Raw genomic sequence first — 14,619 nt, forward strand, 5'->3', positions numbered from 1 at the left:
CTGTACTTAGAACCTTTTTTTTTTTTTTTTTTTTTTTTTTTTTTTTTGTGCTTGACTGGGCATAGGCTTCACAGCCTGCTCCAAGGCCCAGTAGTCCTCCTACATATCATACACCTCTACATGTCACCACTTCGGCGCTAACACCCACCGTCCATATTGAATACATGCTAGGGCTGTCTCATACAAGATTGGTGTATTGGTATTAGCAGGGATATTTTTGCGACAATAATATGTAGGCCTTCACCTTTCATCACTCTGCCACTTTGCTCCACCTCATTGCACATTTATCTTGCTTTCTGTTACTGCACTGAGGTATTTAAATTCCTTTCCCCAGTTCAAGTTTGTCTCACCATAAACTTCTCCCTTAACAACCATATCTCTACATTTACTGTGCTTTCGACCCATGCAACTCACAAATTTCCACATATTGAATTTAAACCTCTTTCATAACCCTATCTGTCTGTACATTACTGAACTTGTGTACCGTAATGAATGACATTGGGGAATTGACACTTTTTGTCACCCATAAAACTTGACACTGAAACATCCTTTTAGTTATCGTGTTCTCATATGTCACCATAATCATAATGGCTCTGCAGTATTAAATAATTTTCAGAGCATATCATCATCTCAGTCTTTTTTTCCCACTGAAGGATGGGGTAATGTAGGGTTCTTAGAACAAGGTAGAGGAGCAAAATGATAGTGGGAAAACTATCAGTAGCATGTCCAGTTAAATGGGCCACACTCATTCACTCCCCAGTCATTTCCCAGGAATTTTGACTCCACTTCATAGGCATCACCATTCACAATTCTGTGCTTCAAATTGCAAACTGTATGTTTTGTATCTGTATGGTGATGGATGGATGCAGTAATGAAACCTTTCATCCAAGTTTACCTATTCATTCACATTTTCCAGATTTAAATACAAATCTGACGCTCTTTTTCACGTTTTCTTGTTGAAGATGAATTGTCCGTAAACCTATGTGAACATGAGCTCAGTAGACCACAGGCTGAAGTTTCCATTCTGCAGTCCATCATTCTCCTTTCTGGAGACAGGGAGGGAGTTGAAAAATGTTGGTAGTGCTGGGCAGTGGAGCATGACATGTCAGCGCGTGAAAGTGTCCCTCTCCAGTACTACTTTTACTGTATACTCTATATCTGATCGATGTGCCATAAGATGCCAAGGTTTAAGTCCAAGAGTTTGCAGAAGGTTTTTCGTTGGTGTGATCTTTGTTTTTTTTAGTTCCATCACATCATACCATGTTCTGTAGTCACATCACTATCTCCACTCAGATTTTCCCCCTGCACACCCTCACGTTCTTCACAGTCATACAAGCATATCTTGTTTTACTGGTTCTAGGGCAGGCACAGGACACAGAACTGAGACCCTGAGTATATTGTGAGAGATTTAGAGGGTTGGAGTTGTCTGATTTGCATCATTATTTCCCTGAATAGTGTTTTCAAAGTCTGATGAATGGGAATGGAGAGAGCAAAGTGACTGTTACATGATTGGTTTTGGGGTTGTGCAGAGAAGGAATGTGGTGTCAGGAAAAGTGGCACTCGTGGAGATGAAGAAAGCTGTGAAGTGGCTGACGAATGGGAAAGCAGCTGGGGTTGATGAGGTGTACTGTATGCAGAGATGATTAGTGGAGAGAGCGGAATGAAGTGCTTGTTGGAGATACGTAAGAAGGCATGGATAAGTGAAACTGTGCCTCCAGAGTGGAAAAAGGCTGTGATTGTATCCCCGTAATAAAATAAAGGTGAGCGAAGTGAGTGCAAGAATTATCGTAGCATAAGTCTGTTGAGTGTGGTAGGGAAGGTATGCGGAAGAATTATTATAGAGAAAGTAAGAGATCAGAAGTCCTAGTGGGTGACGAACAGGGTGGCTTTAGGAATGGCAGAGGATGTGTGGATCAAATATTTGCAGTAAGGCAGAGAGTTGAGAAGGTGTGTGAGAAGGACTATACGGTGTTTATGGCATTTATGGATCTGGAAAAAGCATACAACAAAGTAGAGAGAGAAGGATTGTGGAAGGTTTTCCTCATGTATGGTGTAGATTGTAAGCTGCTAGGTGCCGTCAAGAGCTTTTATGATGGTAGTGAGGCATGTGTAATAAGTGATTGGTTCATAATCAGTGTGGACGTGCGACAAGGTTGTGTGATGTTCCCATTTTTGTTCAGTATATATATATATATATATATATGGATGGGGTGATGAAAGTAAAAACACGAATTATGGAGAGAGGGATGACATTGGCAATGAATGGTGATGGATGGAATATCTCAGATTTGTTGTATGCTGATGATGCAGTGCTATGTGAAAATAATGGACAAGAACTTGGTTGACTAGTGCAGAGTTTTATAAATGTCTGTAAGCTTCGTGCCTTGAGAGTAAATGCAGAAAAGAGTAAAGTGATGGTTATTGAGAGAGATGACTCCCAGTGTGATGTTACAATGAATGGAGAGAGACTGGAATTTGTGAGAGAGTTCAAATACCTGGGTACTGTTATAAAAAAGAGAGGAAAATTTGCAAAAGAAGTGGAAAGTCGAGTGCCGTAATGAAGGAAGGTAACTGGTGCTATGAAGGCCTTGATAAGAAACAGAGGTTTGAGTGTTGTAGCTGTGTGAGGTATGGCAACATGAAGGAGTGTTATTACCAACGTTAACATATGACTAGTGTGGCATGAAAATAAAATGTAAAGAGTAAGAGCAGTGGAGTTGGAACTATTGAGAAATGTATGTGGAGTACAGAGGGTGGATAGGATATGAAATAGTGATTCATGAAAGATGCAGAGTGAGGAAGTCTGTGGACACCAGAATCGAAGAGAGTACAGTAAGCCCCCGCGTTTGGCGATCCAATTAGTCTGGCGAAACTACCGCCAAATGTGAATTTCGCCAAACGCGAGTTCTTTTTACCATATAAATTGCCTATAAAGTGCCTCAATCAGTCTTTGGTCATTGCCAAAGTCCCCCTTTTGACCCCTAAAACACCATCTTTCGAGCTGAAATAAAATCTTTTGCCTTCACATATTAATACACATGTAGAAAACAGACCAATAAACAATAAATAAAGCTAATAAGACATGATATAAAGGTTGTAACTAACCGTAAATAGAGTGAAGATAGGCTTGCTTGGCTGGGGACGTCGGAGTGGCAGTGGGGGCAGCTTAGTTGCTACCACCACTTTCCTCATCACTCTCCCCCTCCTTCCCCATAACCCCCTTAGCAACCATTTGTCTCGCTTGATCATCCACTTCATCGAAGCCAGAAAAGTCAGCATCCAGCTTAAAGAGGGCAGCGAAGCTTGGCTGGGGAGGTTGGGATGGCTGGGGAGGTTGCGGCTGCTTTTGGGGCTGTTCTTGTGGCACATCGAGTGGGGGGGACCACCAGGGGACCGCCAAGTTTGAATTCAAATCGCCAAGCGCGCATTCGGTGGTCCGTGGCCACCCTACCGCCAAAAGTGAGTTTCGCCAAGTTGAAATTCGCCAAACGTGAGGGCTTACTGTATACTGAGATGGTGTGGTCATGTGGAGAGAATGGATAACAATAGAGTGGTGAAAATGGTATACCTGAGCGAATTTTAAGGAGGGAGGAGGCAATGTAGGTCAGGAAGAAGGTGGAGGGATATAGTGGATAAGTGTGTGAGGAAGAGAGGTATGGAAGTTGGTGAGGCTAAGGGACTTCGAGAGACTGAGCTGGCTGGATGAATTTCATGTGGAAGAGCACATGACTAGGGATTAGGCACCCCTTTTTAACGTGACAGCGTTCACATTTACTCCCATCAAATGTGTAAATGTGAAGCTACGGAACGTGGACCCCCCCTGATGGAGCCAGGGTTCGGGGGGGCTTGAGTGATGAGTGAATAGAAGCATGGCACATTGAATAGGGCAAGCTTAGGCTATCTGGACGTTGCTACTCCTCACCCTGCCCAAGGATGGGAAAGGAGTCCAGATGATGTTAATAATGAATATTGTTTCTCCCCTTATAGAGTGTGTGATTAACCACACAAGAGTAATAAAAAGCTTATTGATAAACAGGAAACCATTTGGGTTGTCATTGAAATGTAGAGTCAGCTGTAAGAACCACTAGCTACATTGTGTACTGATAGTGGCTGCACACTCCTGACAGCATATTTTCATATGAATGTTTTACTTGCAGGGAAGTATCCTAGTATCCCACAAGATCTTGTTAGCTGTTATTCACTACTACTGGCATCAATTGACCTGATATATGGCAATGTGATGCTGTCCAATCGTAAAGATCTCATCAATCCAAACTGTCAAGGTAAGTTATAATAATATTACATTTTCACAAGTATGATGTTTCACGTACTGTAATGGCTTTCATTTCCTCACCCCCTCTCCATACATTAGTTTTCTATGCACTGGAAGTAAATGTGGTAAATCAAAGCATCTCGAGTCACTAATTCCAACATTATGTGAAGGAATTGTCATGGGATTGTTCATAGTGTTTCTGAAACGGGAGAAGATAGTTACTATTAGTAACAATAGTCTTTCTTGATTTGAATTTTTGTTGTGGCCTGTAAATTTTTTTAGGCATGAATTCAGTTGAGTGCAGAAATTCTGACATGTAAATAGGTGCTTTTCTGGAGATCTTTTTGACGATATGTTGAAGAATTGTATTTGTCCTGACTGAAGTGTGAGTGTATTTGTGTTAGAGTAGAATGAAATGTTTCCTAGGCATATTTTTATTGTTATTACTGAAGAAGTGATAGAATGTTGATGATATTGTAGTAGTCTATGTTGAACATAGTTTCCAAGGAGGGAAATTTCCTTTGAATGTTTTTTATTTCTGGTATGCTTCTCATGGGGCAGCAAAGGATTAGATGATGAATGAATGAATGGAAGAGATCGGGCATTAGTGAACCAGTGTTGGCCAGTGTTACTTGTTATTTATTTATTTATCCATTTTTAGCATTGTATTCAGATTCAACAAGCATCTTGGTTGGTGGAGGCAAGCAAGTCCTGCCCTGCCTTCATGAGAACCTCATTTTGAATGCTTATTTATATCTATCTATTTTTTTACTTTTCTCTCATCAGCATCAGACCTCTTTTTCCCACCTTGTTACTGAAATACTGTACATCATCAAGTATGGCTGCATTCTTAGTACCATTACATCTTCTGTGATGGATTTTTGTAAGCATTGGTATAATTTTTAAAGAATTGTTTTCTCTTAGGTGTCCCGCGTGAATTCTGGGAAAATGAATCCAGTGGAAGTGAACTTGCTTCTTGGCCCATCTCAATTATGGATTACTTGTGTGAGAAGTTTGATGGTGTACTTGTGGAAACCAAGGTTGTGCGAGAGTACTACTGGAATAAGCGCATTAGAGATCTAATAGAAAAGAAGGTATGTGTGTATAGAATTTTTGGAAAAAATAATTTTTGCCTTTGATGATTTTTTAAAATTCCATTAGTTTGTGTAAAAGATAATGCTGGTAAATAAAAATTTCATAATTTCCCGATAAATGTGAAATAGATAGGTTTCATTATTAGCCTTCTCCTTGGTCATTTTCTTGTGGATATTGTTTTTTTGTATGCAGAAATAAATATACACTGTGTGCCATTTAGATATGCATTATGATTGTCACAGATTTTGAAGGGTGGTGTAGAAGGAACTGGGTTGTTGGAGCAAGCAAACTTTGATCACAATGTAAAGGAAGTGAAAAATGCCTATGAAGAATATCTCCTGAGCTATGGAGAATTTGATGAGCGCATGTTTCTAAATGAGGATGAAATGTTGACTGGTGTGGCTGGGGCTTCCCCTCCATCCATTCATCCCACACTTCCAGAATCTCCTCCAATGGACTCAAATTCCATGAGGCAAGCCAGGAGGAGCTTAGTTCAGGTAGGGCAAATCTTGTTTATTTGTCTTGATTTTCAGATTTCATTAATATGTTTCACATAGTGTGTACAAGTACTTGTAATAATTTCAGTATACTGCAGGAGTGCTGAGTATATGTTTGCTAATCTTCACTCTACCAGCATCCAGCAGCCTCTGAGCTGTCTTTCTGATTCATGATGGGCTTAGTACCGTACCTTGTTTCTGTGTTCCTAAGTAAAAACAAAACAAGGAAGGTGAATATTGTCAAAATTGCTAGTAGGAATATTTTGTTTTATGAACTTTTGATGAGCATGGTTTATTTCTAGCTACTTTTTTTTAAATTTATGTATGCTATATATGGAGGTGGGGCTGAAGCTAGCTCTGTGGCTAGGGTGAGAAGTGGTTGGAAGAAGTTCAGGGAGCTCTTGACTCTCCTGACATTGAGAGGACTCTCCCTACATGCTAAGGAGGTCTTTGTATGCAGCATGTGTTACGAGTGTAATGCTGTATGGTAGTGACACCTGGGCAGTAAAGGAGGAGGATATTTGCAGGTACAGACGTGTTCCTCAGGGCACTGTCCTATCACCAACTCCCTTCCTTTTATTCATCAGTGACCTTCTAAGCTGTACATCTAACCCTATCCACTCATACGCTGATGACTTCACCCTTCACCTTTCCATTCGGTTCCCGCAACGCCCATCTCAGCAGTTACTTCAACAAACAAGGGATGAGGCTATGGCACACCTAATGTCTGACTTGGCTCGTATCTCTGACTGGGGTAAAAATAATATGGTTGTCTTTAATGCATCTAAGACTCAGTTCTTACACCTTTCAACCCGACAAAATCTTCCACAGGTATACCCACTAATGTTTAATAATATTCAGCTTAATCCTACATCATCCTTGAACATGCTTGGGGTTTCATTTACTGGGACTTATCTTGGAAAGATCATATTACATCTCTTGTAAAATCTGCTTCCAAGAGATTGGGTGTGCTAAGCCGACTCCGCTCTTTCTTTACCCCTGCGCAATTGTTGACTCTATACAGGGGTTTTATCCGCCCCTGTGTGGGTACAACTCTCATGTGTGGGGAGGCTCCCCTCATACAGCTCTTCTCAATAGGGTGGAGTCAAAGGCTTTTCGTCTCATTAACTCTCCTCCTCTTACTGACTCCTTCAACCTCTGTCTCTTCGCCGCACTGTTGCATCTTTATCTCTTTTCTATCGCTACTTTAATGGTCACTGCTCCTCTGAACTGTCTGCTTGCATTCCTCCACCTCTCTGACGGGCGCGTAGCCCCGTCTGGCAGCAGACTCTCATCCTTTTTCTGTCCAACTCTCTAATGCAAGAATTAACCGTTACTCCCAGTCTTTCATTTATGCAACAGGTCAACTCTGGAACTGTCTCCCTCTGTCTGTATTTCCTGCTGCCTATGATCTCCAGTCTTTCAAACGCAGTGTGTCCAGGCATCTCAAAATGATCGGATCTTGAATTTGGCTCTATATTGTATTTTGTTTTTCTCTTGGAGGGAACTGTTACTGCGGGCTCATGGCCTTTGGTTCCTTCTTCCTCGCATTAAAAAAAAAAAAAAAAAAAAAAAAAAAAAAAAAAAAAAAATCATCCTTGAACATGCTTGGGGTTTCATTTACTCAGGACTTGGAAAGATCATATTACATCTCTTGTAAAATCTGCTTCCAAGAGATTAGGTGTGCCAAGCTGACTTCGTTCTTTCTTTACCCCTGCACAGTTGTTGACTCTATACAGGGGTGTTATCTGCCCCTGTGTGGAGTACAACTCTCATGTGTGGGGAGGCTCTCCACATACAGCTCTTCTCAATAGGGTGGAGCCAAAGGCTTTTCATCTCATTAACTCTCCTCCTCTTACTGACTCCCTTCAACTTCTATCTCTTTGTCGCACTGTTGCATCTTTATCTCTTTTCTATCGCTACTTCAATGGTCACTGCTCTTCTGAACTGTCTGCATGCATTCCTCCACCTCTACGACGGGTGCGTATCACCTGTCTAGCAGCAAACTCTCATCCCTTTTCGGTCCAACTCTCTAATGCAAGAGTTAGCTGTTACTCCCAGTCTTTCATTTATGCAACAGGTCAACTCTGGTACTGTCTCCCTCTGTCTGTGTTTCCTGCTTCCTATGATCTCCAGTCTTTCAAACGCAGTGTGTCCAGGCATCTCGAACTGATCGGATCTTGAATTTGGCTCTCTCTTGTATTTTGTTCTTCTCTTGGAAGGAACAGTTTTTGTGGGTTCATGGCCTTTGGTTCCTTCTTCTTAGCATTAAAAGGGGGAAAAAAAAAAAAAATCCATATACATATATATTGAATAACCATGGGGACATCACACAACCTTGTCGCACGCCCACAGTAATCGTGAACCATTCACTTAAATGCCCATTAACCCTTACACATGCTTCACTGCCATCATAAAAAACTCTTGCCAGCACCTGGCAGCTTACCCTCTACACCATACATGCTCAAAACTTTCCACAATTCTTCTCTGTCCACTTTGTCATATGCTTTTTTCAGATCCATGAATGCCATAAACACCTTATGGTCTTTCTCACAAGCCTTCTCCACTAACTGTCTCACTGCAAATACTTGGTCCACACATCCTCTGCCACTCCTAAAGCCACCCTGTTCATCACTCACTAGGACTTCTGATATCTCTTACTTTCTCTTTAATAATTCTTCCATATACTTTCCCTGCCACACTCAGTAAGCTTATGCTACGAAAATTCTTGCACTCACTTCGCTCACCTTTATTTTTGTACAGAGGTACAATCACAGCCTTTCTCCACTCTGGAGGCACAGTTTCACTTATCCATGCCTTCTCACATATCTCCAACAAGCACTTCATTCCATTCTTTCCACTACACTTAAGCATTTCTGCATACACCTCATCAGCCCCAGCTGCTCTCGCATTTTCCAGCTGCTTCACAGCACTCTTCACCTGTGCGAGTGTCACGTCTCCTGGCACTGCATTCCTTCTCTGCACACCCCCAAAACCAGTCATGTTTACAGCTGCTCTGCTCTCTCTTCCTATTCATCAGGCTTTCAAAATATTCTTTCCATCTGGTCCTTACTTCATCTCCATGGGTTAATAATCTACCACTTGCATCCTTCACACCATCACATTTCTTTCCACTTTCACTTCTACATTTCCTCACCTCTTTCTTGAATAACTTTCTATTTTCAGAGTAGTTTGTATTCATTTTTCTTCCTAGATCCTCATTTACCTCCTTCTTTTTCCTCTTCACTAGTCTCTTTACGTGCTTCTTGCTCTCAACATATTCAGTTCTTATTTCAACTGAACCCCTATCCTGTAACCACTTTAACCACTTCTTCCTCTTTTCCTCCACCGCTCTCTTTACTTCCTCATCCCACCATGCCATACCTTTCTTCTTCGTTGTTACTCTTGCCACACCACACACCAGTTAGCATTCCTAACTAAGCAGTCTCGTCATGCATTCCATAGTCTGTCCAGATCCATTTCATTCCAATTCAGTAATTCTAACTCGTCCTCTACTTTGGTCTTGTATTCATCCGCCATTTCTTTGATCCTCAGCTTCTCAACTTTCAGTCTTTCTCCCTGACTGCTCCTCTCTCTCCTGATCCACCTTACTCCTCTCAGTTTGATCTTGCATACCAATCATATGATCTGACAGACCTCCACATCGTCCTCTCACAACCCTCGTATCAGCAGCCATTCCCATCATCGACCTCTCTACGAGCACGTAATCAATCAGGCTTCTTTCAACATGAATATATATATCTATATCTATCTATCTATCTATCTATATATATATATATAGAGAGAGAGATTGTGGTAGGTGGGGGCACTCACCATCCACTCACCTGATTTAGTGCTGCCCTTGGGTGACTGCCCTTTCCTCTCTTCCTTCCATCTTTCCTACCATCCTCTTCTGTCTTTCTTTCATTTTTTCCTCTTCCTTATGCCTACGGGTGAGTCTACACTCCATCTTTTGTCTTTTTCTTCCTCCATTCTTTCCTCTTCCTTCTGCCTGTGGGTGACTTTACACTGAGTGAGAAGACAAGCCATATGGTTTCTTGTACACCAGGAAACCATTTACTACGCTGGGTGGTAACCATATAACCAAATTATGGCACCTGGTGGTTTAGTGGGTAATTAAGGCACTCCAATCAGATTGAGCCGGTGCAGGTTTATTTCCAAGGGGTGGTTGGGGTTTATTGTTCATGTAATGCTGCTCAAGGATGAGTGAGGCTGGTCACTCACAGCTTCAATGTCAGGACCAACTTGCCTAGCCCTGGCCTCCTATGCTTCTCATGGGCAACAGGAATAGTTGATGATAATATATATATTATATGTGTGTGTTGATTATTTATTTTATTTATTTTTTCCAGTCATTTGATGGTGATTACCACTTAGTACCTCAAACTCCAATTACTGGTCGGTGTTACACCATAGATCGCCCGAACATTGGGACAACTCCTTTAACTGTTGTTACATCAGGCTTGCAGAAACTGTATGCTCTTCTTGCTGGACGAAAAAATAATCCTAGTGAAGAACTTCAGGAAATGTTCAAGTAAGTGGGTGAAAATTTTGTCATTGGTAGTTGATATCATCTTCATCATATGGTATTGTTTTGAGTGTCAGTTTAATCATCTGGCATTTCCCTGTCTGGGAGCCTTCCCATAGGGAAGTACATATAGAGTAGTGTTTGTAGGCTGTCTTATCAGTACATACTCTCACTGCAAAATGAACTCAGGATAAAGCAGTTGAACAGAGATGCTACAAATATTAGCAAGGGCAGCTTCCATCAGGTGAATGAGGTTGGCACATTGATACTATATAAAGCTTTTCAAAACAATCTGAACTCTTTAACTTGTATCTTCCACTGTTGGATTGTTTGTCCACACACATACTGTACTATATTTTCCAAAACAACTATTATTTCAAAAGTTTCATTGGCACCCTTCTTTTGTGCTGTCCTTAAATATGTAATAATCACTTTCATGCCTTTCTCCTTCAGCTCTTGTTATTTCATCATCATCATCATCATCTGGACCTCCTTTCCCACCCTAGGGCAGGGGGAGGAATAGCAACGTCCAGACAGCCTGAGTTTGCCCAGTTCAACGGGCAACGCTTCCATTCACTCATCATTCAAGCCCTCAGAATCCTTGCTTCATTAGATAGGTCAAAAAACTTTCACCACATTCTGTAGCTTCACATATACTTTTTGAAAATGGGTTGATCTAGGATCCACAGTCATAGAAAGAGAAACTGACAGAATTGCTACAGCTAGCACTGTCCCATGCAGTGTTCCACTTCGCACATATCATGATATCTGTTGTATTTTGCTTACATGTACCAACATTCCTTGTTTTACGCTGTGGATAGGCCGCCCAAAGCCGCAAAGTTAAGCAAATTATCTCTAACTCAAGACGTTACAGTATGGTTTAATGGGGATGCATTGCCAGATGTCCTAAGGTTGGCTGTTTGGAGGATTGCAAATGAAAAGTTGAGAAGAAGGCTGGAACTTGAAGGTATTGGTGATGTGATGTAAAAGGGTAGATGGAGATGGTTTGAATGTGTGGAGGGGATAGAGGTTGACAGTTAGGTGCTGAGTGTGAGAGGTATGAACATTGAGGGTAGAGTTGCAAGAGGCTGACAGAAAACGAGAAAAATACTAGAACTGAAATCATACAGTTTGAGCTGAGGGATGGGGAACTGAATAGAGAGGCTGCAAGAGATCAAGCAATGTGAAGAACTGCCATAAGGTGATTAATGCCAATGCATGCAAGCATGTTGAAGCCTTTATCAATTAAATTTAACGAACTTTCACCGGACTATGTCCAGAACCAACATAAATAGTAAATTTATAGCCATTTGCAACACGACGTATTACCAAGCAGACCCTGGTATTATTGTTTACCATAATGATTTAAATTTTTTACTTTTTCTCTGTTTCCAATGTACACTTCTCCTATAATGATCATTACTCTAAGTTAAGGTACAGTATCTGTATTGGTCCATGTCCACCCAGAATGTTGCATGAACCGGACCACTTAACACATTAATGTGGTAAGTAGAGATGGTTATTCAGTGTAACCTACAAATACTGTTACCCATTATGTATGCATGGTCCCACAGAAGCATGAAAAGTTTTCAACAGTAAGGTTAGACTTTTGTCATAAAGTTTGCCATTTTGTGGTCTGGTTTGCCCTGTCCTGTGCTAGTGATCAGATAAATGTTTTTAATGATTTTTTCTAATAAAGCTTTGTTTCTACAGGTCTTGCCAGGAAAATCCTGAGGAAAAGATTACAGCATTAGTAAATGAAATGAGTGATGAGTTTTGCCATCTGTACACTCAGTCCACAGAAGATTACAGTGGTCCAAGCATAGACTTTGCTAAAATGAGGCTTCAGATGGGTCAAATGCTGTACTACACATTCCTAGAACACATCTTGGTGGATGAGAAGAAGAGAGGAGTAGATTTGATGGTAATATATGCTTCTTGACTGTTTGATAGTGCATGAACATGCAAGTTGATAGTAAACCAATCATGTCAGAATTTGAGAAGTACAGTAAAATCTCAGGGTTATGCATACACAGTACAGTAATGATTCTCTCTCTCTCTCTCTCTCTCTCTCTCTCTCTCTCTCTCTCTCTCTCTCTCTCTCTCTCTCTCTCCCTGCATTTGATAACTTGAGGTTTTGGAAACCCTACTTTGCATGTAAGCACTGCTTTGGATCATAACATTTTTGGGCATGGCAACTTAATTTTGGTACGAGTTAATCCCAAAGTTTCTGATCGAGCAGGATACTGTATATGTGTGCATTATGTGTAATATCTTTTATTCATCAGATACCTTTGAATAAGAGAATGGCAGTTGTTACTTCATACATAAAAGTTCTGTTTCATCTGTCTTACTTTCTATAGTCAGACACCTTAATCCCATATGGAGTGGCCACAAATGAATTGCCTTCATGTCACTTTGTCCCCTTCCATTTTGCTGCTCTCCCCCCAGCTCACCCCCCCACCCCTCCCTCATATACCTGTCCACTCCATCCTCCCATCTCATCTCATCTTCGGTCTCCCCCTCCCTCTCCACCCTTTTGCTTCACTCACACACTCCTTGTTAGTCTCTCACTCTCCTTTCTCTTCACATGGCCAAACCATCCCATTGTATTTCTCCTAATGCAGTCTATCACATCCACATCCACACTACAACACACTTTCACTTCCTCATTTGTCAGTGTGTCTCCATGTAACTCCATATTTTCCTCTCAGTGAACTCACAGTGTACCTAAATTTATTTCAGGCAATTTTGAAGGAAGACCTGTTTCATCGAACTCTCTTCACATGCTGCATTGAGATTGTTCTGAAGTCCTACAATGATCCAAGACGGTTTCCATGGTCTTTGCAAGTAAGTTTTTAAAAGTATATAGATCCCTACGTGTCAAGTGGGGTTGGTGGAGGATTAGTGCCCCTCCCTGTAAAACAATTAACTCTAAGCCATTGGCCACCCCGTCTGGGATACATGGCGTCTGGCAATGAATGAATGAATGAGATATGAATCAGGAGGTAGTTGGTTACCACTGACTATGGGATGTAGTCATTAGAATGCTTCTTGGCTACAAGCTTTGCAGCTAGCCACAGAATTATCAGTAGGCAGGAATCTCAGTCTCAGATACAGAGAATCAAGGCTCATGCTGATACTTGGACACTCATCTTCATTACTCAGATAGAAATAATGCTTGCCTTGTATTTCCTGCATATCATATAGGCAGCTAACAGAGAGGGGTTTTTAGAGCCAGAAGGTCTGTGATCCTTTAATAACATACCCAAAAGGGGATTTTAAATATCACAGATATTCCTGCCTGTCCAGGGCCCAGTGGAGTTAGGCAGGCTATATAAATCTCTGACTTCCCACATCCTTGTGACAGATCGCACTTGGCCACTCACCCTCATCTTTGACGGTACCACCCCCAGCCCTAGAGACCATCGCTTTTGTTTTATCTGCATTTACTCTTTAGCCCTTGTGCCCCATACCATCTCTCCACTTCTTAAATCTTTCCTTCTCCTACCTTTCATTCTCTGCAACCAGCACCAAATCATCGCACACAACGTGTCCCACCGGAGTCCATTTCAGAAGTTACGTGAGAGGGCTTCAAGTACCATGATAAACAACAAGGGGCTCAAGACTGACCCATGATGCATACCAACATTCACTGAAAACTAATCACTCAAATCTCCATACACCTGTACCTGGGTGTGAGCACCCACATACTTGGCTATCACCCCTAACCAGTCACTTCTCGATCCCAGGCGTTATCATTTCCCACCTCAGCGACTCTTTAGGGGCTTTGTCAAAGGCCTTCTCCAAATCAACAAAAACAAAGTACAGAAATCAGTAGGATAGAAGTTGTGGAAGCAATGAAGAAAGTTAAATTGGGGAAAGCCCCAGGAATTGATGGAATGTGTGGTGAAATGCTGAAGCATGGGGGAGAGATGGTAGTAGAATGGATGTGGAAGATGTGCAGATTGGCCTGGGAGGAAGGTAGAGTCCCGGAGGATTGGAAGTCAGGTATAATTATTCCCTTGAACAAAGGAAAAGGGGAAAATGAAGTGTGTGGTAATCATAGGGGCATTTGTCTTCTTTGTATAATAGGAAAAGTGTATGGTAGGATACTTATTGACAGAGTTAGGGAAAGAACAGAGAAATTAGTTGGAGAAGAACAGGGAGGCTTTAGGAAGGGAAGAGGTTGTGTAGATCAGATA

General features: G+C 41.5%; 1 protein-coding gene across 2 annotated transcripts in view; it reads left to right on the forward strand.

Moving 5' to 3' along the window:
* The window catches only part of LOC145414692 (retinoblastoma-like protein 1), a 55,117-nt gene that overhangs the window by 12,530 nt on the left and 27,968 nt on the right, over positions 1-14,619 (forward strand). For both annotated transcript variants that reach the window (XM_080284213.1, XM_080284212.1), the window contains exons 4-9: positions 4,158-4,283; positions 5,198-5,367; positions 5,611-5,865; positions 10,239-10,420; positions 12,128-12,338; positions 13,160-13,264. In XM_080284213.1, coding sequence (XP_080140339.1) covers positions 4,158-4,283; positions 5,198-5,367; positions 5,611-5,865; positions 10,239-10,420; positions 12,128-12,338; positions 13,160-13,264 — 1,049 coding nt within the window. The remainder of the gene's footprint in view (positions 1-4,157; positions 4,284-5,197; positions 5,368-5,610; positions 5,866-10,238; positions 10,421-12,127; positions 12,339-13,159; positions 13,265-14,619) is intronic.

This window comes from Coenobita brevimanus, chromosome 100 (assembly GCF_032717465.1).
Source record: "Coenobita brevimanus isolate Jiangsu-jjx chromosome 100, ASM3271746v2, whole genome shotgun sequence".
Taxonomy (NCBI): domain Eukaryota; kingdom Metazoa; phylum Arthropoda; class Malacostraca; order Decapoda; family Coenobitidae; genus Coenobita; species Coenobita brevimanus.